Consider the following 11,075-nt stretch of genomic DNA (forward strand, 5'->3'; position numbering starts at 1 on the left):
ACATGGCCTGGACATGGGCGGAGCAAAGGCAATGAAACAAAGGAGATGGTGAGAGAGAAGCAAACCTACTTCCAGCAACAGTAAAGCCTTTGAGTGCCTCAGCTGTTCATCACAGAGCTACCATATTCAGTAGTTCTGGTGCAGATGGAGCCACACCAGCATAGCTAGACTCTGTGCAAGGGTAGCAAAGCCACCGTCAGTAAGCCACAGGCTGTTCCTGTAGGGTTTTACTAGGATGCCCACTTTCCACAAGATGTTTGTCAGCATGGTTAGGGCAATCAGGATTTTTACCTCTTTGAATTCTCCTCAGACAGCTGTCCCAAAGGACCACATGGTACCTCCTTGGGCTCAGAAGCAGCCTGTTGCTGGAGGAGATGGATTTAAACAAAAGAAATTCCCTTAAATGGTATTCAAAAACCAAAGGTCCCAGACTCATGCTAGCATTCATTTCTAGTAACACAAACTATCAGGCAAAGAAATATGAAAATGGGTCTGAATACAAAAACACCTGTGTCTTCACATACAAATCATTTTATTCCTGCAAAATAAAGAAAAACTGCCCACTTCCTTATGCAACTTACATGTTCTTCTCCAATACCTTAATTCCTTGCTCATTATTAATGTCCTATTTGGTTTGCTCCTTTGCATAACACCTAGCAGAAAAATTGTGGGTTATCCCATTTTTCTCCCTTTCCAGCTGTGACTTGCTGAGAAGAAGGGAGGAAGGAAGAGGTGCTTTCTAAACCAGCAGAAAAATGAGAGAGGTACTAAGTATTCAGTTTGGAAATGTAAATCCTCCTGCCCCCTTCTGAAGTATGCCGAACCAGCCTCTCCACAGCTCATGTCATCTAAAGGCCACAGGAGTTCTCTAAAGATATTGTTGTTAAGAGGATTTAGCCCCTTTTAAAAAGGACTTAACATGTGGGTGGTGTCTCCATTTAAGCATTTTCTCATGGCTAAGAAAATGGCCCTCTTCTTAAAGGCTTATCTTTATAACCTAAAGACAGTAAGAAATTCTCCACTATTTGAATTAGAAACATTTTGAACAGCTTGCCTTTATAGCAGCCCCATTTTTGAGTACTAGGATTTGCAAATGGTAGTGACTTTCTCACACCAAGTGAGAAGGCAACACCAGCGAGACTGCTTTAAGGGTACCTCGTCAAACATTAATTTCTCCCGAGTTTTCATGGGGATTCAAGTTGATTCACAAACTCACTGACACCAAAACTGCACCATGTCACTACTCCTGTGCCATATCCATGGCCACCACTTTCTCTTGATGGTCCCTGGCACTTCCCAGACCTGCCATTAGCTGGTTCAACCTGCTTGCCCAGCAGAAAACCTTTATTTATTTAGGTCAGGGTTAATTTTCCATTGTGGGAATCCCAAGAGCCCAGAAGGGAAGAGGCACCAGGCTGTAGCAGGGTGCAGGAGGCCAGGGGAGGATGCTTGGGCTTTCCCCAGGAGCACAGGCTGATGGTTTGTTCTGCAAGGGTTAATTCTTCATTACCGCTTGTGTTTAAGCCATGGCAGGAGTTCAGATTCACCCGCTAACACTTTCTATTAACTCCACAGGAATCATGCAAAAGCTCCTCAGGTTGAAAGGGTGGGCAGACCTGGTCACAGCCTCCTGGAGCCCGGGCTCACCAGAGTACAAGAGCCCAGTTAGTGACCCTCAGCTGCAGGATCCACCACAACAGGCGGCAGCAGAGCAAGGAACAGGTTTTGGACAGTCACATGCTTTGGAGACGGAGGAGTGTGCACGTTCTCATCCGTGCAGGGCTGTAGATTCCTGTTGTTATGGACTAGGCCACTTTTCAAGGCTTTTCCAGCAGAGTTACACGGACAAAATAACTAACAAATTCCCAGGGCGGAAGCAGCTCACTTTGGCCAAAGAACCTTTTTCATTTGCTCATATAGTCAACCACTTCTCAGAACAACCTAAACTATACTGCTGTACTGACACTTTTCCAGTCATACCATAGTTTATATTTAGAAGCAATGGGTGGGTTGCCAGGGCAGTTACATCTGCAAGGCTAGGAGAATTTTCATAACCCTAATCAGTGCAGGTGTGCTGGTCAAAATTTAGACTTATCCCTACCATCTTTTGCATAGCAGAGCCTTGTTTTCAGCTGGGGGGTCTCAGACCCATCCACTACTTGCAACTCAACTAATCATGAGCTAAATTTATATCGGTGCTACTCACTTGAGATCACTGCCTCAACTACCCACTGTTTTCTTGCTCCTCTCACAAGTCCTTAATAACAGTTTCTCAAAAATGCTCTGCTAGTAACTAAGGGGGAAATACCCTCTTCTCCCAGTCCCAGAAAATGCTCTACGAGTTTTGAAGAAAACTAGCTGGAAACCAGAGAACTGTGAAAGGGCTGGATCATCTCCCTGCCCAGCAGTTCATGGAGCAGAAAGACAGGGCAGAACACTAGGGTGCTTCAGCCTGACTTCCCAAAAGATGGGTCTGCAGCAAACCAGCTCAGCTCCAAGAGGGGCAGTCACGAGAACAGGGTTGTCAGGGCAGAGCAGGATGCAGAGCCCCTTTCCTGGTGAGTGCCATGGATGTCTTATCGCCCTGGGAGGGTGCCAGCCAAAGGCTGTAGATACCGCTGGCCTGACCACTCTCTTCCTTCTCCATCCCACATCTCTCCCCAAAGTTCGTACAGGGGTTGAGGGCATCCGACAAACTCACAACTTGCATGAGGACTTTTTTGCAGGCAGAGCCCTAAATCTCCTTCCTGCTTCCAAATCTTTAAGGCGCAAAGAAGCCTTCCCAGGTTTTTATGGCCAGGAGTTCCTCCCTTCAGAGGTGAACAGTATCTATATTAAAAAAAATAATAACAAATAAAACTACTAAAACCATACATGAAGGTCTTGTCGCACCCATTAATGAGAAATTTTAGGAGTTCCTGTGACATCAACATCTCTCCCACAAAGCCAAAAAAGCCTGTACAATTATTCTCCCAGAATCATCGTGTAACATATGCTCCTCTTTGAATTCGCTTACCACCACCTTCTAGGAATCAACCTTCGCACAGGACAGCCAAATATTTACAAAGTAGCCTGAAGCAGCCTGCTTGACAGTGAATGCTATTAGGATATGCTGAAGACCAAGAGCACAAAAAAAAAAAAATCAATTATCTTTAACCACAAAGATGCTTATTTTAAAAATAAAAATATAATAATAAAAAAGCTTTGGATGAGATTTGATGAGCCTTGAAACTTCCATGACTAGCTCAGCAACCAACACCTGCAAAAACCCATGCAAGAAGCAGCTCCTGCCCTCCTCACCGGTTTCCCAGCTGTTCCCAAAGCTCTTTCAGAAGTATTTCAGAATTACAGCACCATCCCATACCTGGACCATCATCGACTGGATGCAGGGGAGAGAAAGGATGGGGGGGGAAGGGGTGTTAAAACCCCTTTTGCCCTGGCAGGGGCGCACCGGGGCGGGAGGGGAAGAGGTAGGAAGGAGTACAGCGATCCCACGCCGCCGGGAGGGGGTCGCAGAGGCCGGGGGGGAGAGCAGGTGAGCCCCCCACGACGTCCGCGACCCCCGCCCGGCTGGGATGCCCCGCGCCCTCCCCCACTCTCCAACTCGGCAGAGCCCACGAGGGCCAAGCGCACACCCGAAATCAGCGAGGACAAAGAAAACCCAACGAGGGGGGGAGGCGGATTTTTTTTTGGGGGGGGGGGCATAAAATTTAAGGAGGGGGCGTCAATTTTAAAGGTGAGGAGGAGGGGGTTGGTGCTTGCCGCCGCCCTACGAGTCACTGACCTGCTGCAGGGGCATTTCGGAGCGCGGCGGGGGCCGGGGGCAGCCGGCCGGCGGTCGGGCTGTCCCAGGCCAGAGGGAGGAGGAGGAGGAGGAGGAGGAGGAGGAAGCGGCGTCCCCCTCCCCGCCCGCCCCGGCTCCCAGTCACAGCCGCGGCCTCGGCGCACGTGTGCCAGACGTCACCGGCGGCTCCGGGGGTGAGCGGAGACACCGGCGGGGCACGGCCCGGCCCGGCCCCCCGCCCCGCGGGAACCGGGGCCCTTCCCCGCCGCCGCCTGCTCGCTCCTTGCACCCGTGCGGCGGGACGTGGCGGGGGATTATTATTTTTCGCCCCTCTTTTTTTTTTCCTCTCTCTCTCTCCTCCTTTTTTTTTTTTTCTTTTCAATAAGACCCGGCAGCGGGGGTTGGGAAGGAGGCAGGAAAGTTTATTGCAACAAAGCGCTGCCTCCGCCTTTCCTGCCCTCCCCCCCGCACCCCGCCCGCCCCCCGGGCCCGGCCGGTAGCGGGATCCCCCCCCGTCCCCTTCACCCTCCCCGCGGGGACGGGGGGAAAACACAAAATTACCGGGGGGCGGCCTCCGCCACTGCCGAGAGCGGGCTGCAGCAGCGCCGTCCTGCCGGCGGGTCCGTGGGGAGTGCAGTACAGCGAGCTGCCAGCGGGCTGGCCCCCATCCGCCGCCGGGGCAAAGGCACCGGGAGCCTGGGAAGCGGCGGCGGCGGCGGAGGAGGAGACAACACAGGGCGCCCCCGCCGCCGCGCCGGTGCTGCGGATCTGGATGAAGGTGCCGGCGGCAAAGCGGGCCGGGAAGCCGGCGGGGGCTGCTCTGGAGTCCGTGGACGGCGCGGGCGGCGTTGCTGCTGCCGGGGCCGGCGGCTGGAGTCCCCTTCTCATCCTTCCCTCCGGGTCTGTCCCCGCAGCCGCGTCTCCTCCTCCCCCCCGTCCCTCCTCCCCCCCCGGCCTTCCCAGCTGCTTTCCTCCTCGATGCCGAGGCCCCGCGCAAAATACTGAGGTCTGCGGGTGCCGGGGGGGGCCCGGCTGCAGGATACGGGGCGCCGGGGGGGGGACGGAGGCGGCGGGGCGGGCAGATGCGGCGGATGGAGCGGGGCCGCTCCCGCTGTGTGGGGCCGGCTGGAAAATGGCTCCAGGAAGCGGCGGCTGCTGACAATGAATGAAGGGAAAGGAGACGGGTTACGCGCCAAGGGCCTCCCGCGAAACTCGGATTTCCCGCCCTCTTTTCAAACTAAATTTGCATGTCCCCGCCCCCGGGGCGCGCCCCGCCTGCCTCGCCGTCTCATTGGCCCTCGCCGTCCTCCTCGCCATCCAACGGGGCACCGCCTCCCCGCCCCTCTCCCTTCCCACTGGCCCGGGGCGCGGCCATGATTTGCATGCAGCGCGGCGATTGGCTGCGGGGGCGAGGCTGGGGGATTCCCCGTGCAAGGGGCCGGGACCCCGGTTCGCCGGAGCCCTGACAGTGACAGCTGCGCCCGCAGGGAGCGCCGGGCACCGCCCCGGCACCGATCAGGCACAGCCCCGACACCGACCGGCTCACGCCGGGCTCCCCCCGAGTGTGGGGGGAGCGCCGGCTCGCAACCCGTGGAAGGCGCTCGCCCTCCCGGTGGGCTGAATCCCTGCCGCTGCCGCCGCCGCTCAGGAGGTGCCGGGTTGTTCCCGCCCTGCAGCTCTGCTACTTGGAAGGGGTCACCCGAGTTCTCGTCCAGGTTTGCTCGGAGAGGCACCGGCCTGTCGCCGGCGGGGAAGTTCTCAGGGAGCCGTTTAAAGGCGTCCCGGCGCGGGGTGTCGCCTCCGGTAGCTGAGGAAGCGCTTTCCGCTTTCTTCACATATTTTCAAATCAGCCCGCCCGAGGCATTTAATTTATTTTTTTTCTGCAAGAAGTGAGCGCTTAGCAAAATACTTCCTTTCGTTATGGCCTGTACTATCCCTGAGAAGTAAATCAGTGGAACTATATAAGCTAGCTATTTCTGCCTTCCTGTAATGTCTTCATTTATTAAATGCCCCCTTAAAATCATAAAATCATTATGTTACCATAAATTGGCAAGTATGAACAATGGAGAATTATTGCTTTCAATTAAGGTTGGAAAAGACCTCCAAGATCATCTGGTCCAACCTTCAACCGAGTACCACCGTGCCCACTAAACTTACACAATGTTGCCACCATGCCCCCTTAACTTATTAAATACCCCAACTTGCCCAGCATCCACTAGCCATGCCCAACTTTCCCATGTTTTGCTTCTACACACACCTTCCCCATGACCAGTTCTCCTAACAGACACGTTCAGGCTGACACTGCTGACTCAGGCAGATAAGAATCCTCTTCCTTCATAACGTTCCCTGTTTCCATCACTACCAGGTACATGAACAAGTTGCTCTACCAAATCCACAGTTCTGCCTGGAGGTGCCCCTGGTCTGACTCCAGCTCAATCAGAGTGGATGGCTACTGTGGGATGTTGTTGCATCTAAAGCAAGGGCATCTTCCATTCCAGACATGTTTTCCACTAAAGGAGTAAATTCTGCTCCATTTGGCACTGGAGAAGCCTTGATTCAGCTACAGCTTATAATTTGGGGCACTGCATGTTAGGAAAGATACAACATGGAGAGAATCCATAGGAAAACAAGGGCAAAAAAAAATGGTCAGAATAACATGTCCTACTACAAAGGTTGGATTTTCTTTTGTCAGAGGGAAAAGTAGGGGAACAGGACATGGTGGAGGTGATCTGATGCATGAAAGGTCACAGAAGATTGCTCTTCCTCTGTAGGGAAGGTAATGAATTTTTTAGGCAATATTAAATTTAATCTAGATAATTGGGGATGAATAGATTTTAAAGTAAGGAAAACCTACAGTAGCCTACCCAGGGACACTGGAGATTTTTTAACAGATGAAGAAGACTTATTTTAGCAAGTCTTTTAGTCTTGCATTTATGTTCAGCATCCAAGACCTAAAATAAAAGCCTTTTGATGCCTTCATTATGGTCCTTCCAGCCCAGGCAGCAGCAGAGTTTGGCTGAAAAATTTCGTGTTCTTTTACAGAACCTTAAAATTCTTTAAAATTTTACCTAAATCTGCAGTTCTGCTGCTGTGGACTGCTCTTAAGAAGTCAGCCAGCAATGTCCAACTTTGTACCCATGCACAGGGAAAAGCTGTTCTCAGTGTGCCTTGTCCAGGGAAGATATAGCAGCACCTTGTTGCCCGGGTGAGGTGTATCCTCAGCAGAAGTGGGGAGAAACAGAAACCTCTCCCTACTGCAGAGTTCATCCTCAGTCTTCTTCTGGAACATCTTTAACGGTTTTCCTCTGCCATGGTCTCTGCCATTTTCAGCTAATTATCCACCATGGGAAACCATCCTACGTCAGGACTCTCTACCTTGTAGCAGGAGGTTACTGGGGCACATCCAAGGGCAGAGTCTGAGGAACAAGAACAGCAGGTAAAGGGGTAAAAGTCCAGATATAAAGAAAGGTGCAGACAGGCAGTAAACGTGCTTATAGTTTAAAATAAAGATTTTTTTTTTCACAAGTATGGAAATGATGGCACTACATTGCTTTTGCATATGCCAGAGGAAAGGGAATGGAAATTACAGGAAAAGATGGTAACCATGGGCAGCTATGAAAGGAGTAATGGGGAGTCTTCAGGAAACAGAGGAGAGGAAAAAAGGCACCTAGGAAACAATGTAGAGACAAAAAGAAAAGAAAAGAAATAAGAAAAGAAAAGAAAAGAAAAGAAAAGAAAAGAAAAGAAAAGAAAAGAAAAGAAAAGAAAAGAAAAGAAAAGAAAAGAAAAGAAAAGAAAAGAAAAGAAAAGAGAAAAATCAAAGATCCTGCAAGATGAAGAGAAGAAACATGGGACACGATGTTACATCATAAGGGAAGAAAAGCAATGAAGAAAAAAACACAGCAAAGTGACAACAGCAAAAATAGAGAGTCCTTAGAGCTGACCTTTTAAAGAGAAAGAGCAGTTAAAGACTTAAGTAGAAAAAGAGCCATGTAGATATAGTAGAAATAGCCAGGATCCCAGGAACAGAAACAAAGCATAGTCAAACAGAGGGAGCAAAACAGCCAGTGCATGGGTTAGTGTATGGTACACTTCAGAACTCACTTTCATGTATCAGTTCTTTCATTATCTCAGTTTCTAATAGCTCAATGCTCTGTCAAGGGCATTAGTCAAGCACTTGAAATAAAGTAATGCTAAACTATTAATACAAATCCTATTTTGTTTCTTTGTGTGTTGTTTTTCATTGTGAATGACGAGGATCTGGCTTTGTGCATAAAAGACGTTGTTTCAAGAAACAAGCAAAACACACTCAGAAGGACACTTTAACAGAACAGCAATAAACCTAGAAAGTCATCTATTTCTACATAAGAACAGGGAAAAAATTCTTACCCCACATTTACATCTGTAACTAGATGTCCCACAATTGCACATCAGCCAAATGGGATGACCTGGAGACAGGGCCCAATATCATCTGAATGGGACAGTTGTATGTTCCTGTCTTCTGGAAGTGGAGTTTTTCTGTGACCGTGAGAAGGCTGATGGATAATCTTCAGATAAAAAGCATGGGGTTCATCTAAAAAGCAGCTTTGCTGTCCATAAACTGAATTCTGCAGAAAACACTGCAGGAGAAGAGGAGTGTTGTTTTTTTCTTTAAACACAATTCTGTGCCAGATATTTGTTTGCAGCGGGACCTATTAAATGTGCGATTCACTTGCTAGAGCTAATGGAAGGAACATAAAGAAAGCAGCAAGTAAAACATAAATAAGAAGTGTACAGAGAGCTAGATAAAGAGAGCTAATTGCAGGCCCACAGATCTCTGTTGGTCTATAAAAAACAAATTGCTGCCTACAGGGATGTCATCATCCAGGTATCTATAGCAGAGAAAATACCCTGCAGAACTCAAAGGCTTAGGAGATACTATAAGTAAGGCTGATGTACAGCTGTGATTTATCTTTCCTTGTGAGTATAGTACTATATTGCTATTCTTGTGAATATGGTCTTTATCTGTATGATAAGATATTTTACGCACACAGTGTCATTTAGGGAAAAGGCTGCATTTGTTCTGAAAATGGATCGACCTATGTAATGAGAATTGCTTTCTTTGGGATTCTGACTTGTTGGAGGCAGTGGAAGTAACAATGGAAGCTTTGCCTTGATGTTAAAAGGGTTAAACCTGACCTGGAGACCTGGATTCTAACGGGATTTCTCCCATGAAGATTCTGGACAATGTTAAAATGAAGACTGCAAAAATACTTCTGAGTGAAAAAGACTGTCTCTAATAAAGGTTGGAATAGAACAGACAGTAAAACAATATATAGCCCTGCATATAAAATACTTATGAGGACAGAAAATACACTGAATAGCTACTTACTCCATGAGACCTGCCCATCCTTCATACTAAATGAAGAACTGTGCAACAATAATGCTGACATAAGAAAAGACTGCATCATTATCAACACATACAGGGACTAAAACTGAGATTGTACAAAACCCTCCACTTTCCTATTATTAACCTTTAAGTAATTACTTACATATTGGAGCTTAACTTCACAAGCATCCAAGGAAGAGGTGAGAAGGGAGGAATGAGATTATGTGCTCAATACCACACATCTGGAATATAACCTGCATGAGAGCAAAGGGACATCTGGAGGGAACACTGAGAGTGATGGGATATGTGTTTCCTGCTGTCACTGAAAGTGTGACATCCCATAATCCAGGTCACTAAAGAAGATGTTAAACACTGTGGGCCCCAGGATTACCCCTACCAGACATCACTAATGACTGGCCTCCAGCTGGACATTGTGCTCTTGATGAGAACCCTCTGGGCCTCACAGTTCAGTCAGTTTTCATTCCACTTCACTGCTCACTTCACACAGCCCATGCTTTATCCATTTGCCTATGAGGATGTTACAGGAGACACTGTCAAAAGCCTTGCTGAAGTCAAGATAAACATCATCCATTGTTCTGGCCTCATCCACCAAGCCAGTCTTACTGTAGAAGGCCATCATATTGGTCAAGCATACCTTTATCTTCATAAATCCGAACTGACTATTCCAAATCACCTCCTGTGTTCGGAAATGGATCATTTGTTCCATTATCTTCTTAGAGACTGACGTGAGACTGACAGATCTGAAGTTCCCCAATCATCCTTCTTGCCCTTCTTGAAGACAGAATTAATAAGTATTTTTTTCCTTCTTGTCGGGAAACTTTCCCAGGCACCATGACCTTTCACAGATTGTCAGCAGTGGCCTCACACTGACATTGGCCATCTTCCTCTGCACTTGTGGATATGTCCCATCAGATCCTATGAACCTGTATATGTTTGGTTTGTTTGAGTGTTCCCCAACTTGGTTCTTCTTTACCTAGAGTAAATCCTCTTTTCTCTAGACCTTCGCACCAATCTCTCAGGAAGCTGAGATTCCTGAAGGCAAATCTTGCCAGTAAAGACTGAGACAAGGAAGGCATTCAATACCTTAGCCTTTTTCCATGTCCTTTGTCACTCAGTCCCTTTCTCCATTCAGCAGCCGGCCCACATTTTCCCTCACCTTCCTTTGCTGTTGATGTACCTAGAGAAGCTCTTCTTCTGGCTTCCACATCCCACTCCAGATTCAATTTCACAGGGACTTTGACTTTCCTAACCCCATCCATGCATGCTTGGACAGCGTCTCCATATTATTGCCAAGCCACTTGTCACTGCTTCCACCTCTTACATTTTCCCTTCGAGTTTTTCCAGGAGCATCTTGTTCAGCCTCTTGGTGCCTTTCATTGATTTCTAGCTCATTGGGATGTACCAATCTCTAATGTGGAGGAGGTCATTCCTGAAAAGCAACGGATCTTCTGATCTCCTCTCCAAGACAATCTCCCATGGGATTCTTCCAGGTAGATAGCTGAAAAAGTCAAAATCTGCCCTTTTCCAGCCTGGGTTATGATCCTATTTTTTGCCTTGCTTCTTCCAGTCATGATTGCTATCGTAGGATGACATCTTCTGAATCTCTGCGAAACAATTGTGAGCTGTGATGTTTACTGTTTTACTTTCAGAAAAAAATTACTTTTCAGAAAAATTGTTTTAGATCTATCTTTGACCAGGTTTCAAGGCTTTGCTTCAAAGAAAATCCTGTCAGATTTTTTAAAGACAGTTTGTGTTCCTTTGCTTTGATTCTCAAGTATCTTAATAGTTCTGGCCAAGAATGTCATGTTATGCTATTGTCTTTGTGAAATTTCAGACCAAGTTATTTAGCTCTTAGAAGGTGGCAGATGATTGAAACTCTGGGTCTCAGAATAAGAAATGCTG

General features: G+C 48.0%; 1 protein-coding gene across 3 annotated transcripts in view; it reads right to left on the minus strand.

The window, feature by feature from the left end:
- Window positions 1-4,782, minus strand: part of E2F3 (E2F transcription factor 3) — a 42,992-nt gene extending 38,210 nt beyond the window's left edge. For 2 of the 3 annotated variants that reach the window (XM_027676039.1, XM_027676038.1), the window contains exon 1: window positions 3,785-3,837. In XM_027676039.1, the coding sequence (XP_027531840.1) occupies window positions 3,785-3,799 (15 nt within the window). In that variant the 5' untranslated portion in view covers window positions 3,800-3,837. Of the gene's footprint in view, window positions 1-3,784; window positions 3,838-4,345 lie in introns of those variants that run through there. The other variant, XM_027676041.1, reaches the window with a different exon arrangement.
- Between the last annotated feature and the right edge of the window lie 6,293 nt (window positions 4,783-11,075).

The sequence above is a fragment of the Neopelma chrysocephalum genome, unplaced genomic scaffold, assembly GCF_003984885.1.
Source record: "Neopelma chrysocephalum unplaced genomic scaffold, ASM398488v2 Primary Assembly neopelma1_26, whole genome shotgun sequence".
NCBI classification, from domain to species: domain Eukaryota; kingdom Metazoa; phylum Chordata; class Aves; order Passeriformes; family Pipridae; genus Neopelma; species Neopelma chrysocephalum.